Here is a 17,020-nt window from a genome sequence, read left to right as displayed (position 1 = left end):
AAAGAAATATCAAGGTAAATCTGGTTCATCATCCACTTCAACTGGAGGTGCCGCACTTCATAAGAAAGTTTAAATCGACTTTCTGTCAACGTTCTCATGTAGACGTAAGAGATCTGATGGAATAGCTTTAAAGTAGGACAGGAGAGTTTTCTCTGCAGTCCAGAGTCAGTATTTATCCATCAAACAACACCTGAAAATATTGATCATCTGGTCAGTGTTTCATCCCTGTATGTGGGAGCTTACTGTGCGCAAGTTGCCTGCACATGACAACTGTGACTATGTTTGAAAAGTGAATGTACTTTATTGGTTTTGAAAAGTGCTGCATGAAAGCAAGTTTGTCTTGATTGGTATCTATACCCTCCTGTGTTAAGCTGAAATAATATTGTGGAAATACACTCAACACTTTTTTTGCAAAACTTGTTCTTATCTGTATTTCCAAAGTTTCTGCCTATCCTTTTTAGCTTATTTCCACTCCAGGTGATTGTCTTTTAGTCTTGTCTTTGTTATGATCTGCAAGTTTCCTCTTCTAGCATACAACTTCTCTGAGAAGGCTACTGAAGTTGCATGTGGTGGCTACTGGGTTTGCTTAGGAATCTGGAAACTATATTCATTAATTATTTGAATGTTTGATTTGATTGTTTGATTTGTTGGTGTCACGTGCACTGAAATACAGTGAAAAGTATTGTTTTGCATGCTATACAGGCACATTGTACCATACAAAGTGCATCAGGGTAGCAGAACAGAGTACAGAACACAGAGAAGGTGCAGAGACAGAGATCAGAATTAACATTTGAGAGGTCTGTTCAGTAGTCTGATAACAGCGTGGAAGAAGCTGTTCCTGAATGCAAAATTAAGTACAAAAAGTTGTATCGAGACAACATTGACAAAATGTTCGGCCCTTGGAGCCTATTTTTGGCACTACCCAACTCATTTAATCTTGAGAGGAAGTGACATTGTGATGTTGTTCCCCATTGTTCTCACTGTGCTGCATGACAAACTGCATGGAACTGAGGAATTTCCTTCTCATTGATGACTCAGTACTGCGCATCAAAGATGTGAAAGATCACCTCATCTAAAAAGAAGCCTAGGCAGTGAATTATATGTGCTTAGGCTCATCTGTGTTGAAAGGAGCCAAAGGGTAGGGTTAGGGTACATTGAGTTCGTTGCAATATTAATTTCCATGATAAACCTCAACAATAAGACATGGAGGGGACTGTTTGCGAGTTCATAATGAGGAAAGGAATACTTAAGATTGATGTGAGGAAGATCACATAAGGATTCTAGAAGGAGAAAGGATCTTGAAGAAACATAGGAGACAATTCACTGTGATTCCATGGGAGCAGTAGAGAACTTCTCAAGCTCACCTGTCTTCAAATAAGAACATACCAAGTCTTTCAGCTCAATTCCAGTTATCCAACCAACTCTAACACCTCTCAAATCCTTTTGTACCCAAAACCCTACCAGTTTCAATATGCTCATCAATTCAACATCCTCAGCTGTCTGGATTGAGATTCATAATCGTAAGATTCACAGATCTCTCTGTGAATAATGTTCCAAAAGGCTGACCCTTTGTCCTATGCATTACCTTGCACCCCCATACCCCCACATCTTCCCCCTCCCAGTTCTACTGGAAATGGTCTCTCAGAATCTATCCTGCCTAATTCTTTAAGAAATATGTTACTTTCATTGAGATCACCTTTCATTTTTTTAAACCTGAGAGAACACAGGCCAGTTGCTGTCAATCTCTTCTCAAAGGTAATCTTTTCATTGAGGAATGAGTCAAGTGAGCCTTAGATGCATGAACTAAAAGATACACTCATTGTTTATTGGATGTAGAGTATTAGGAATGTATAATACTCAGAGCAGAGACTCACCAAAGCTGTATATACTTGTAGCAGGACCTGCGAACACTGATACTCCGATTTCTTTGCAGTAAAGGATAATATTCCATTTGTGTTCCTGATTTCTTGCTGTGCTGGCATCTTTCCACAATTCGTCACAAAGGCCCACAAATCCCTCTGATTCTGAGCATTACATACAATAATGCTCTGCTCTCCATTCTTCCTTCTAAAGTCAATAATTTAATAGCTACCCATATTAAACTCTATCTTGTCTGCCACCTATAGGCCTGTATTCATTTGCAGCATCTATGTGCTCTGCTCACTGTATGCTTCTCCCTCTCCTCCCCTGACCCTTATTTGAAGAGGATTATTCTAGTTCTCACTGACCTGGTTGCCTCCCAGTCCTACAATGCCTTAATCCTCACTCTTGTATTTCAATTTCTCCACGATGTTACCATTTTCCTTTGTCTGTGACCTCCCGTAACTCTAGAACCTGAGATCTCTACTTCTTCTACTTTGGCCTCTTGGACATCTCAGAATTCCTCCAGCCCATTGTCAGTAGCTGTATATTGATCTGCCTGTACTTTAAGCGCTGGAATTTTCTCCTAAAACTTTCCTTTTTCAAGAAGCTCCTTAAAACCCATTGATTTTAACCCTGCCATCCTTGTTGGCCATGCCTTCAGATACTCAAACTCTGGAACACTCCCAGCTCTGTATCTTGGTTTTCTTCCCTTAAGATACTTAGTAAAACCTATGTCTTTGGTGAACTGTTTCCTGTTACCTAAGTTATCTTGCTGATTATCCTGTTAACTAATACCATTCTCTTGCTGTACATTTAGGGCAGGATCTGGATTAGGGCTAGCAAATATCCATTTGCTCCCCATTGACTTTGTTTATTTTAAAGACAGCGCCAGGAGCAGAACCAGACAGTTCACAATCCTGATGTCCTATTTAAACCCAAATTGAGCTCCCCAACACAAACCCTCTCTGTGAAATGCCTTGGGAAATTTTTATTACTTTCAAGGGGCGATGTTAATATAAAAAAGTGTTGTGCTACATCAATTGTGTACAGAATTTGCAGCACAAAAACTGGCTATTCAGTCCACCAGGTCTTTGCTATGCAGGTTTAGGTCATGCTCAAGTCATAACCATTCAATTTACTTTACCTCATGCCCACAAAATATTCTATTTCTTTCTAACGTTTTGGATTTGACAATAAACTGAGCACTCAATTACCCTCTCATGTGGACAGAAAATATCTCATTACATTATTGGAAAGAGTGTCAGGAAATTCCATTCTGTTCTGACCAAAATTTATCCCTGGGTTAGGGTTCCGCCATCCGCCATTCAAACTTCAACAAAGTAGCTTGATTCAGAGGTGAGGTGAGAGTGACTGATCTTGACATCAAGGCTGCATTTCACTATATGTGGCATCAGGAAGCCCCAGCAAAATTCGGGTCAATGGGTTGGAATCATACTCAGCACAAAGGAAGATGGTCGCGGTTGTCGGAGGTCAGTCATGTCCAGCTCCAGGACATCTCTGCAGGAGTTCCTCAGGGTGGTGCTCTCGGCCCAAACATCTTCAACTGCTTCATCAATGACCATCTGACCATCATAGGGTCAGAGTGGAGATGTTTGTTGATAATTTCACAATGTTTGGCACCACTTGCCAATCCCCAGCTTCTGAAGTAGCCCCTGAGCTGGACAATATCCCGGCTTGGCATGACAAATAGCAAGTAACATTTGTACCATGTAAGTGCCAAGTAATAGCCATTTCCAAAAAGTGACAGTCTAAACATCGCCCCTTCACATTTAATCATCATCACTGAATCCCCAACTATCAACATCCTGGGAGGGTTATCATTAACCAGAAACTCAACTGAACTAGCTATATAAATATAATGGCTGCAAGAGCAAGTTAGAAGCCAGGAATCCTGTGAGTAGCTCACCTCCTAAGTACCTAAACTCTGTCTGCAATCTACAAGACACAGACCAGGAGGGTGATGGAATACTCCCCACTTGCCTGGATGAGTGCAGCCCCAACAACTCTAAAGAAGCTTTGCACCATCCAGGAGAAAGCAGCCCACTTGATTATCCATCAGCTTTCACTTACATGCCCTCCATCACCAGTGCTCAGTGGCATAAGTGTTCAAGCAATTAACATGGCTGAATCTCCTACCATCAGGATTCTGAGTTATCATTGACGAGAAACTGAACAGGATTAGCCACATAACCATATACAGTGGCTGCAAAATTAATACTGACAATGAGAACAGGTCAGAGGCTCAGTATTCTGCAACATGTAAATCACTTCCAATCATCCAAAAACCCCAGGGTGCCATCTACAAGGCACAAGTCAGGAGTTGGATGGAGTACTCCCAATTTGGCTGGATGAGTGCAGATCCAACAACATTCAGAAAGCTCAATACCATCCATGACAAAACAGCCTGCTTGATTTGCTCCCCTTCCACCCCCCCTTCAATATTGATTCTCTTCAGGTCTGACACACAGTAGCAGTAATGAAGATCTCATTGAAACTTACAGAACACTGAGAAGCCCGGATAGAGTGGATGTGACGAAGATGTTTCCACATGTAGGAGAGACTAGGAGCCAAGTGCACAGCTTCAGGATGAAGCTTCAGAACTGAGAGGAGGAGGAACTGCTTCAGCCAGAGGGTGGTGAATCTGTGGAACTCATTGCCACAGAGGGCTGTGGAGGCCAAATCATTGAATGTGTTTAAGACAGAGATAGGTTCTTGATTAGAAAGGAAATCAAAGGTTACAGGAAGAAGGCAGGACAATGAGTTTGAGAAACATATCAACCATGATTGAATGGCGGAGGAGACTCGATGGTTCAAATAGCCTAATCCTACTCCTATAGCTTATGGTGTAATGGTCTCATGTATATCATCTACAAGATCAGTTATTCATTATGGGAGGAGGGCACTTATTGCCCTCCCTAGTTGCCCTTGAGAAGTTGCCATCTTAAACCACTGCAGGCCATGAGCTGTAGATTGACCCACAATGTCCTTTGAGAGGGAACTCTGGGGTTTTGACCCAGCCACAGAGAAGGAACGGCGATATATTTCCAAATCAGAATGGTGAGTTACTTGGAGGGGAACGTGCAGGTGGTAGTGTTTTCGTATTTCTGCTGTCCTTGTCCTTCAAGATGAAGGTGGTCATGGTTTTGGAAGGTGGTCTCCAAGGAACCTTGGTGAATTTCTGCTGTGCATCTCCTGATGGTACACACTGCTGTGAATACATGTCATTGGTGGTGGGAATGGATGCTTCTGGATGTGGTATACATCAAGTGGGCTGCTTTTATCCTGAATGGAGTCAAGCTTCTTGAATGTTGTGGGAGCTACACTCATCCAGGCAAGTGGGGAGTATTCCATCACACTCTTGACATGTACCTTGTAGATACTAGACAGTCATTAAGTACTCAGGAGGTGAGTTACTCATTGCAGGATTTCTAGCCTCTGATCTGCTCTTGCAGCCATAGTATTTATATGGCGAGTCCAGTTCAGTTTCTGTTCAATCGTAACCTCCAGAATGTTGATAGTGGGGAATTCAGTGATGGTAATGCCATTGAATGTCAAAGGTTAATAGTTAGACTCTCTCTTGTTGGAGATGCCAATGTGTGTTATGAATGTGACTTACCCTTTACCAGGTCTGGCTGTACTTGGACGTGGACTGCTCCAGTATCTGAGGAGACACGAATGGTGCTGAATATTGTCCAATTATCAGCAAGCCACACTCACCACCCTGACCTGGATCAATATCACCATTACATCACTGTTCAAAGAGTTGTACAACACAGAAACAGATCCTTCAGTCCATTCATCCAGGCTGACCAGATATCCTAAATGGATCTAGTCCTATTTACCAGCATTTAACCTTTAACCCTCTAAACCCTTCCTATTCGTGTGTTCATCCAGATGCCTTTTAAATGCCACTGTCGTACCAGCCTCCACCACTTCTTTGGCAGCTTGTTCCATTCATGCACCACCCTCTGTGTGAAAAAAATGCCCCTTAAGCCCCTTTTATATTTTTCCATTCTCACCTGAAACGTGTGCCCTCTAGTTTTGGACTCCTTTACCCTGGAAAAAAAGACCTTGGTTATTCATCCTATCCATTCCCTTCATGATTTTACAAACCTCTATAAGATCACCCCTCAGCCTCTGATGCTCCAGGGGAAAACACCCCAGCCTATTCAGCCTCTTCCTATAGCTTAAACCCTCCAACCCAGGCAACATCCTTGTAAATCCTTTCTATATCCTTCTGGATTTAACAACATCTTTCCCATAGCAGGGAGGCCAGAATTGAACACAGCATTGCAAAAGTGACCTGACAATGCCCTGTACAGCTGCAACATGGCCTCGTAACTCACATACTGAATGCACTGACCAATGAAGGCAAGCGTACCAAATGCCTCCTTCAACACTCTGTCTATCTGCGATTCCACTTTCAAGGAACTATATAACTACACCTCTAGGATTCTTTGTCTGACAACATTCCCCAGGACCCCGCCATTAACTGCATAAGTCCTGCCTTGATTTGCTTTTCCAAAATGCAACACTTCTCATTTATCTAAATTAAACCCCATCTGCCACTCCTCGGCCCATTGGCCCATCTGGTCAAGGTCCTGTTTTAGTATGAGATAACTTTTTATCACTGTCCAAAACACCACTCATGTTGATATCATCTGCAAACTAACCATACTTCCTATATTAAAACAAAATCATTTATATAAATGATGAAAAGCAGTGGATGCAGCACTGATCCTTGCAGCATACCAACGGCCACAGGCCTCCAATATGACAAACAACCCTCCACTACCACCTCCTGTCTCGTACCTTCAAGCCAATTTTATATCCAATTGGCTAGCTCCTGCTGGATTCCATGTGGTCAAATCTTGCTAATCAGTCTACCATGCAGAACTTTGTTGAACGCTTTGCTGAAGTCCTTATAGATCACATCCACCACTCTGCCTTCATCAATCTTCTTTGCCACGTCCTCAGAAAACTCAGTTAAGTTAGTGAGACACGATTTCCCACGCAAAAAGCCTTGTTGACTATCCCTAATCAGTCCTTGCCTTTCCAAATGCTTATAAATCCTGTCCCTCAGAATCCCCTCCAACAACTTACTCACCAGTGATGTCAGGCTCACCGGTCTATAGTTCCTTGGCTTTTCCTTACCACCTTCCTTAAATAATGGCACCACATTAGCCACGGTCCAGTCTTCAGGCACCTCACCTGTGGCTGTTGATGATACAAATATCTCAGCAAGGGGCCCAGCAATCACTTCCCTAGCTCCCATCGAGTTCTAGTATACACTGATTGGGTCACGGGAATTTATCCACCTTTATTCATTTTAATGCTTCCAGCCTACTCTTCTGTAATACGGACACTTTTCAAGTTATTACTATTTATTTCCTCAGGTTCTCCAGCTTCCATGTCCTTCCAGTTACTAGTGGTGTACCGCAAAGATCTGTTTTGGGGCCACTGCTGTTTGTCATTTTTATAAATGACCTGGATGAGGGCGCAGAAGGATGGGCTAGTAAATTTGCGGATGACACTAAAGTCGGTGGAGTTGTGGATAGTGCGGAAGGATGTTACAGGTTCCAGAGGGGCATAGGTAAGCTGCAGAGCTGGGCTGAGAGGTGGCAAATGGAGTTTAATGCGGAAAAGTGTGAGGTGATTCACTTTGGAAGGAGTAACAGGAATACAGAGTATTGGGCTAATGGTAAGATTCTTGGTAGTGTGGATGAGCAGAGAGATCTCGGTGTCCATGTGCATAGATCCCTGAAAGTTGCCACCCAGGTTGATAGCGTTGTTAAGAAGGCGTACGGTGTGTTAGGTTTTATTGGTTGAGGGATTGAGTTTCGGAGCCATGAGATCATGTTGCAGCTGTACAAAACTCTGGTGCGGCCGCACTTGGAGTATTGCGTACAGTTCTGGTCACCGCATTATAGGAAGGATGTGGAGACATTGGAAAGGGTGCAGAGGAGATTTACCAGGATGTTGCCTGGCATGGAAGGAAGGTCTTATGAGGAAAGGCTGAGGGACTTGAGGCTGTTTTCGTTAGAGAGAAGAAGGTTAAGAGGTGACTTAATAGAGACATACAAGATGATCAGAGGATTAGATAGGGTGGACAGTGGGAGCCTTTTTCCTTGGATGGTGATGGCTAGCATGAGGGAACATAGCTTTAAATTGAGGGGTGATAGATATAGGACAGATGTCAGAGGTAGGTTCTTTACTCAAGAGTAGTAAGGACGTGGAATGCCCTGCCTGCAAGAGTAGTAGACTCGCCAACTTTAAGGGCATTTAAATGGTCATTGGATAAACATATGGATGATAATGGAATAGTGTAGGTTAGATGGGCTTCAGATTGGTTTCACAGGTCGGCGCAACATCGAGGGCCGAAGGGCCTGTATTGCGCTATGTTCCATGTTCTATATTCTCCACAGTAAATATGACAAATACTCATTTAGCTCCTCACCATTCTCTTGTTCTTCCACACATAGGCAGGCTCGTTGATCTTTAAGGGGTCCTATTCTCCCCCTAATTACACTTTTGCCCTTAATGTGTCTGTAGAATCCCTTTGGATTCTCTTTAATCCTGTTTGCCAATGCTATCTCATGTCCCTTTTTTGCCCTCCTGATTTGCCTCTTAAGTACACTTCTACTGCCCTAATGCTCATCAAGGGATTCACCTGACTCTTGCTTTCCATACCCGACATATGCTGCCTTCTGTTTCTTGGCCAGATCCTCAATTTCTCTTGTCATCCAGCATTCCCTACCCCTACCAGCCTTGCTGTTCACCGTATCAGGAACGTGCTGCCTCTGAACTCTCGTTATCTCATTTCTAAAGGCTTCCCTCTTCTCAACCATCCCTTTTATGCTGGATCAAACCCTGGCACTGTGTCCCAAACAGCCCATGGCATGCAACTGTTGAAGAAGTCAGCTCACCATCACCTTCCCAACAGCAATTGGCGCTGGGGGTAATAAATGCTGACTTAGCTGGTGATGCCCACACCCTTTGAAAGCTAAGAATAAAGGAAAGAGCAATGAAAAGTATGAGGAAGGGGAAGGAGTTCCACAATGTAGATGGGGGCGTTACGTGAAAGGAGAGATCCAAAGTGGTGGTTAAAGTTTCTGTTCTATGAAAATCGCTGAATTTCACAGTTGTCAACATCTGCGATATTCTATTACAGTTAAAGAGAACTATGAGGAGAAAGAACAAATCACTCTTAACTCCACAACGAGTGAAGCAAATTTAAGCATAGCCTGATTAAAAGAGATTTAGTGCATAAGGAGTAATTAAAAAGAAAACACAAGCATCTCAAACTGGCCCCGGGCATCGGAGGACAAATAAAACTGGAGAACATCTATGAGCATTTTACAAACTCTTTTATTTTGAGAGCAATTCCATTAGGGGCTTGATTTTTTTTAAAACATGTATTGCATTTCTCAAGTGAGGCGAACTTAATTAAATAAAGCCACTGGTTAATCTGTCAAAAGATCAATCAAAACAAAGAGGGGACTACCAGAGCCACTTGGTAAGGCACTATTAGTGACTGATAATGAAATTACAGCCAAGAAAGCTCCGCTACTTACAAGGATTAACTGCCTGGTAGGTGCTCGCATTGTGCAAGAGTTTGCCAAAACAGGAAGGAAAAGATTTTTTTGCACGGCTTCATTAACTCCTTAAATGACAGCTCTGCCTTAGGTTACAAGGTGAACCGTAGGCTTGCTATCATTTGGTACACAAAGTCTTTCACTTTAGCTTTTTTTCTGCACCGAGGGCATGTTTACTTGGTACTTTTTCCATGGCAATGCCTTGCCCAATCAGAGTCTGATTGTCAACCACTCCACACTCTAACCTCACACAACATAAATTATTTTTCCCATTCTTACAATTGGGTTTTGATGAGTAGAAGAAAAAAATGTTTTGACAGGATATTTTTACTTTCAGAAACACCCAAATCCTATCCCCACCGAGCAATAAATGACAACCTGGAAAGTGTAACCAGTGGGAACGTGCGACTTTTGACCTATTGTTCCCAAATCTCCTCACCGCAGGTACTTTTCCCAGCCCATACTTGATTCTACAGCCAACTAATTGGCAGAGATCGGTGGCTACAATTAGCCAGCAACTCAATTTGTTTCTTAATTGGGCAGCTCCGGCAACAGTAACTGACCTCCTGACTCCCCAAAGCCTGTCCACCATCTTCAAGGCACAAGTCAGGTGTGTAATGGAGTACTCCCCACTTGCCTGGATGGGTATGCTCGCAGCCCACTTGATGTACACCACATTCACAAATATCCACTTCCTCCCCATCGAAGGTCAGTAGCAGCAGTGTGTACTATCTACAAGATGCACTGCAGAAATTCACCAAAAAATCCTTAGACAGCACCTTCCAAACCCACGACCACTTCCATCTAGAAGGATAAGGGCAGCCAATACGTGGGAACACCAGCAATTGCAAATTCCCTCCAAGCCCCTCATCATCCTGATTTGGAAACATATCACTGTTTCTTCACTGTCACTGGGTCAAAATCGTGGAATTCCCTCCCTATTGGCATTGTACAGCACATGGTCAGCAGTGGTTCAAGAAAGCAGCTCACCACCACCTTCTCAAGGCAACTGGGGTTGGGCAATAAATGTTGGCCAGCCAGTGATGCCCATGTCCCACAAATCAATAAAATAAAGTAAAATGTGAACTAGATTTACCTCATATTATTTTGCTCCAGGATCTCTTATGTTCTAGTTAAACTTTGGTATCATAGAATCCCTACAGTGTGGAAATAGGCCATTTGGTCCATCAAGTCCACACCACCCCTCCAACGAGCATTCCCCCTACCCTATCCCTGTATTTCCCATGGCTCACCCGCCTAACCTGCACATCCCTGGACACTATGGGCAATTTAGCGTGGCCAATCCACCTAACATGGAGTGTGGGAGGAAACCCTCACAGACACAGGGAGAATGTGCAAACTCCACACAGACAGTTGCCCAAGGCTGGAATTAAACCCAAGTCCCTAGTGCTGTGAGTCAGCAGTCCTAACCATTGAGCCAGTGTGCCACCCAAAAGTAAGGACGAGCTTGGCTCAGTTGAAGGACAAGCCCCACAACATATTTTAGCACTTAATCTAACCTGGCTTTCCTGTGGAAGTGCAATCTTTTTGGCGTTATTATTTTTCAGGTGAAATATTTCATATTCGGTTGTCCTAAAGCATCCAATGGCCACTGTTGAGCATTGGGTATTGCCCCATTGACCTGGTCACCATTGTCTCTCAGCCGGTATAGAAGGAAGACAAATTAACTCATAATTCATCGCATAGCTGGCTTGTATGGGCGTACTGATTGATATGCTTCCAAATGTCTGCAATGGCGGAATATAGTCATGAACTGTAGAGCAGGGGCAGTCAGAAAGTGCTTGAGGAAGAAAGAGAGATAAGTGTTGATAGGACAGTATGAAGTAAGTTTGGAAGATACTCGTGTGGAGCATGAACCTTGTTACAATAAAGGACATGTCAATGTGCTGTTGTGAATTCTGCTTCCTTCTGTGTTTGACCAACTCCTACCCGCCAATACCAACCAACTTGCCTTCTTTTTGCAGGTGGTCATCTGCACAACAATTAACGTGGACGGCCATGTCCTGGCTGTATCCGACAACATGTTCATCCACAACAACTCGAAGCATGGGCGGCGAGCTCGGAGGCTCGATCCCTGTGAAGGTACGTCAATCTGGAGTACATCAGGCGTACAGTTCATTATTCACTGCTGTCCTTCTCGGATCCTGTTCATGGGGTAAATATTCATGTTGTTGAGCAGTCCAGCAGTGTATCGCCGCTGGTCCGTTACTGTTCAGAATTGGGTCCTGATCCAGATTCGATTGTGAGTTTTGATGAGAGGTCAGCAAGCTGAAATCTTAATGCGGTTTCTCTCTCCAGTGACGCAGCCAGACCTCCTGAGCATTTGCAGCATTTTATATGAGCCTGATGGGATTGAGTTTTTTATATTCCTTTATGGGATGTGGGCGTCATTGACAAGGTCAACATTTATTGCCCATCCATAATTGCCCATGAGAATGTGAGTGTTGTAGAACAATTTACAGTCCACAGGAATATAGCTACAGGAGTAGGTCATTCAATCCCCCTGAACCTCTGCCACCATTCAATCAGATCACAGCTTATCCATGGCCTAACTCCAAACAGATCATGGCTGATCTATGGCCTACCTCCAAACAGATCATGGCTGATCTATGGCCTACCTCCAAACAGATCATGGCTGATCTATGGCCTAACTCCATACACCTGCCTTTGGCCCATTTCCCTAAATACTTTTGCTGAACAAAAAAATTGTCTACGTCAGATTTAAAGTGAATGACTGATCCAGCATCCACTGCCCTTTGTGGAAGAGAGTTCCAAACTCTACCACCCTTTGTGTGTAGATGTTCTTCCTAACATCTGTCCCGAACAGTCTGGCCCTGATTCTCACACTATGCTCCCCAGTTGTAGAATCCCCAACCAGTGGAAATAGTTTATCTTTATCAACCCTGTCTTTTCCTGTTAAAGTCTTGAAGACTTTAATCAGATCACCCCTTAAACTCCCAAATTCTAGAGAAAACAGGACTGATTTGTATAATCTCTCCTCATAATGCCTGAAGTCCAGATATCATTCTTATAAACTTATGTCATATTCCTTCCAAGACCAACATATCTTTCTTAACGTGTGATACCCAGATTGGCTCACAGTACTCCAAGTGGAGTCCAACCAAGGTTTTGGCTAACTGCAACCCAACTTCTGCATCCTTGTCCTCCAATCCTCACAATATAAAGGACAGCACTCCATTAGCTGCATCTGTTCATGACATTTTAGAGATCGATGCACCTGAAGCCCTAAGTCTCTTTGGACATCCACTGTATTCATACCATCCAAAAAGAATCCTGAGCTAACCTTTTTTGGAATTAATGGATAACCTCACATTTGCTTACAGTGAACTCCATCTCCTGCTATTTTTCCCATATACCTTTGTAATTTTACATGACCATTCACGTGTCTACAATACCGCCTAATTTGGTGTCATCAGCAAATTTGGAGACATGACTTTCTACGCCATTGTCTAAGTTGTGAACTCAAACGAGACTGCTCGTACACTTCAATACCTTTTACCCGTGCTGTTCCCGTCATCCCTTACATCATTGATAATCAAACACTTATCAATCTCTGCTTTAAATGAAGTCAAAGAATAAGTCTCCATAGCTCTCTAAAGATTCTAAAGCATTCTAAAGATTCACCATTGCCTGAAAAAATTTCTTGTTTCATTTGTAAAAGCCAACACCACCACCAACACCCCCCCGCTGCCCCACTCCACATTTGTAAGTTGTGTCCCATCATTCTAGACACTCCAATCAGGGGAAACATCTTACCTCCATCGAAGTTTCAATGAGGTAATCTCTTATTCTTCCACACTGAATAGAATATTGGCCCAGTTTGCCCAGTCTCTCCTCATAGCACAGTTCTGCCATCTCAAGAACATGTCTGGTGAACCTTTACTGCTTTTGGAATATTGCGTTCAATTCTGGCCTCCCTGCTATAGGAAGGATGTCGTTAAACAAAGGTGCAGAAAAAATTTACAAGGATGTTGCCAGGGTTGGAGGGTTTGAGCTATAGGGAGAGGCTGAATGGGTTGGGGCTATTTCCCTGGAGTGTCAGAGGTTGAGGAGTGACTTTGTGGAGGTTTATAAAATCATGAAGGGTATGGATAGGGTGAATAGCAAGGTCTTTTTTCCAGGGCAAGTGAGTCCAAAACTAAAGGACATAGGTATAAGGTAAGAGTGGAAAGATTTAAAAAGGACCTAAGGGATAACTTTTTCATGGACATGGTGGTGTGTGTATGGAATGAGCTGACAGAGGAAGTAGTAGAGGCTGGTACAATTGCAACATTTAAAAGGCATTTGGATGGGTAGATGAATAGGAAAGGTTTAGAGGGATATGGGTCAAATGCTGACAAATGGGACTAGATTAATTTAGCATATCTGGTCGGTGTGGACGAGTTGGTCTGTTTCTGTGCTGTACATCTCTATGACTCCATGACTCCTTCTATAGCAATTATGTCTTTCCGGAGAGAAAGACGCTAAAACTGCACACAGTAGTCCAGGTGCAACCTAATCAAGCTCCTTTATAATTGAAGAAAGAATTCACTGCTCCTGTACTCAAATCCATTTGCAATGAAGGCTAACACCCCGTTAACCTTCCTAATAGCTTATTGCAATGTTATATAGCGACATACACAGCGTGAACAGGGACGGAGTTCGAGGATTTTAACCCACGGCAAGTCTGGATGGTGAAGAGCTTGGAGGTGAACTTAAAGGAAGTGGCGTCCCTATCTATCTGCTTCTCTGATCCTTCTAGCTGGTCATGTTTGCAGGATTGAAAGATGCTGTTGAAGGAGACTGGGTGAATTGTTGCAGAGCATTTTGTAAGACAGCACACTACCTCAGTGGAGGAGTGGGTGAATGTTAACGGGGATGCAGGGAGTGTAAGCTACCATTAACATGGGCTGCTTTGCCTTGGATAGAGTAGAGTTCCTTGAGTGTTGTGGGAGCTGCAGGAAAGTGGGGAGTATCCCATCACACTCCTCAGATATGACTTATGGATGGTAGAAAGGCTTTGGAGAATCACGAGATGAGTTATTGAAAACCCAAGCCAAGTTAAATTGCCCATAATGTCTGGATGGATTAGCCATGGTAAATGCAAGGTTATAGAGCAGAGAGGTGGGATGCTCTTCAGAGGGTCAGTGTATACTTGATGGGCTGAATGGCCTGTTTCCACACTGTAGCCATCTATGATGAAAACTGAGGTTAGATGGACTGGCGAGGAAGTAACGTTCATAGAATCCCTACATTGCGGAAGCATGCCATTTGGCCCCTCAGTCCATACTGATCCTCGAAAGAGCATCCCACCCAGACCCACATTATCCCTGTAACCCTGCATTTCCCATGGCTAATCCACTTAACTTGCATGTATCTGGACACTACGGGTAATTTAGCACAGCCAATCTACCTAACCAGCACATCTTTGGACTGTGGGAGGAAACCAGAGCAAACCCACGCAGACTCAGGGAAAATATGCAAACTCCACACAGCCTGAGGCTGAAATCAAACCCGAGCCCCTGGCATTGGGAGGCAGCAATGCTAACCACTGAGCCACCGTACCGCTCCCATGAGAGGCAGACAGGAATGTGGAGCTAAAATCACTGCCAGGTCAGCCATAACTTTATCGAATGGCAAAGCCAGCTATAGCAACCAACTTTATTTCTTCATTTGCTTATGGAATGGAGGCATCACTGGCTTGGCCAGCAACTATTGCTCATCCATAATTACCCATAGGATAGTTACCACCGAGCAGGATTGGCACATTTGGGGTGATTGCAGCAGAGTGCTAATGTCGCCTGAACCTAGTAATCCAGAACATCAGTCTAATGTTCAAATCTTACCATGTCAGATGATGAAATTTAAACTTGCTCAAACAACGATGTAGAATTTAAAGAAAGGACCTAATGATGTCCATAATAAATCCTGTCGAGTGTTATTAAAATGAATCTGGATCACTAGGAAATTTGCCATTTAGGTAAGGAAATCTGCCATCCTTAAATGGTCTGGCCTACATGTGACCAGATGTCTAAGTGAGTGGGCGTGGGAGGGAGTAGATGTTTGATTATTGGGGAGACCTGACAATCCCAACAGGAGCTGGATATCAAACACTCCAAAACGAGAGACAAATTGGAAAATCTTGACAAATTCAACAGACACTTTCCTCAAACCATACAAAAGATAACAACATATGCAACATTAGGAAGGGTAACCTGGGTTTTCTTTGAGTTACCATTCAAAACAGATGGCTTTCGAACAGGAAAACTTTATAACCTATGCCTGCATTGAGCAGCTACCATCTGGGCAGCCTAATTGGAAACAGCGTGAGCAGGGACAAAAAGTTGTTACTGCATTTGTAAAGATAACTTTAGGCAAAAAGGCCAGCCTGTATTAAAACAGCACCCTCGCTCTTTTCTTAATATGACAGTGTTAGAATAAGGGATTTCCTTTATAATACCAAGTGCATTTTGGCCATTGGACAAAGCAGTAAAATTATTGTTTTCCTTGTGTGCTGTGTTCTATTCTCTCTATTCTATTAACGAGAAAATTCGGAGAAAATGAGAACCGAAAGGACTGTGGATGCTGTAAATCAGGAACAAAAACAGAAGTTGCTGGAAAAGCTCAGCAGGTCTGGCAGCATCTGTGAAGAAAAAAATCAGAGTTAACGTTTTGGGTCCGGTGACGCTTCCTCAGAACATTCTGTGTTTGTGTAGGAGAAAAATAGAGGGTGTATTCACAAGGCAATGCCAGTACTAAGGAGGAGACAATGATCAGGGAAGAAGGTCAATACTGAGAAGTGACAAAAATAGAAATTGTTGGAAAAGCTCAGCAGGTCTGGCAGCACCTGTGGAGAGAAATCAGAGTTAACGTTTTGGGTAGAGTGCCTTGACCTGAAACGTTAACTCTGATTTTTCTCCACAGATGCTGCTAGACCTGCTGAGCTTTTCCAGCAACTTCTATTTTCGTCTCTGATTTACAGCAATCGCAGTTCTTTCGGTTTTTAAATTAAGACTGAGAAGTGACCTGATAGAGTTTTATTTGTTCACGGGTTATGAGCATTGCTAGAAAGGCTGTTTTTTATTACCCATCCTTAATTTCCCTTGAGACGGTAGTGGTCAGCTGACATTTTGAACCTTTTTTATGACCGTTGCCTTTGTGTCACCCTATTTGGCACAATGGCAATTCAATACCAGACTTGCAAAGCACATTGGGATCTTGCACCACATTGAGAATGCTTTGTAACTACATTGTTGTCACTGTTGATCCTTTCATACACCATTGAGACAGTGTTGCACCATCAGAGATGCCGTCTTTCAGATGAGATGTTAAACTGAGGTCCATTGTAGTGGAATATCATAGATCTCTTGGCACAGTTTTGAAGATGAGGAGTGTGTACAGCCTGATACCCTGCCCATCAGTTATTCTTCAACCAACATCGCTGAAAACATTCAGAGATAGTAGGGACTGCAGATGCTGGAGAATCTGAGATAACAAGGTGTAGAGCTGGATGAACACAG

At 43.2% G+C, this 17,020-nt stretch overlaps 1 protein-coding gene across 7 annotated transcripts in view; it reads left to right on the top strand.

Moving 5' to 3' along the window:
- LOC109923201 (transcription factor COE3-like) overlaps positions 1 to 17,020 on the top strand; it is a 417,628-nt gene that overhangs the window by 275,793 nt on the left and 124,815 nt on the right. For 5 of the 7 annotated variants that reach the window (XM_048597446.1, XM_048597464.1, XM_048597443.1 and 2 more), the window contains one exon: positions 11,465 to 11,582. In XM_048597446.1, coding sequence (XP_048453403.1) covers positions 11,465 to 11,582 — 118 coding nt within the window. Of the gene's footprint in view, positions 1 to 11,464; positions 11,587 to 11,676; positions 11,687 to 14,435; positions 14,446 to 17,020 lie in introns of all 7 variants that reach the window. The other 2 variants (XM_048597462.1, XM_048597449.1) reach the window with 1 other exon arrangement.

This window comes from Rhincodon typus, chromosome 1 (genome assembly GCF_021869965.1).
Source record: "Rhincodon typus isolate 14 chromosome 1, sRhiTyp1.1, whole genome shotgun sequence".
Lineage (NCBI taxonomy): Eukaryota > Metazoa > Chordata > Chondrichthyes > Orectolobiformes > Rhincodontidae > Rhincodon > Rhincodon typus.
Note: the sequence above shows the minus strand (reverse complement) of the source record. Positions and strands in the feature narration are given on the sequence as shown.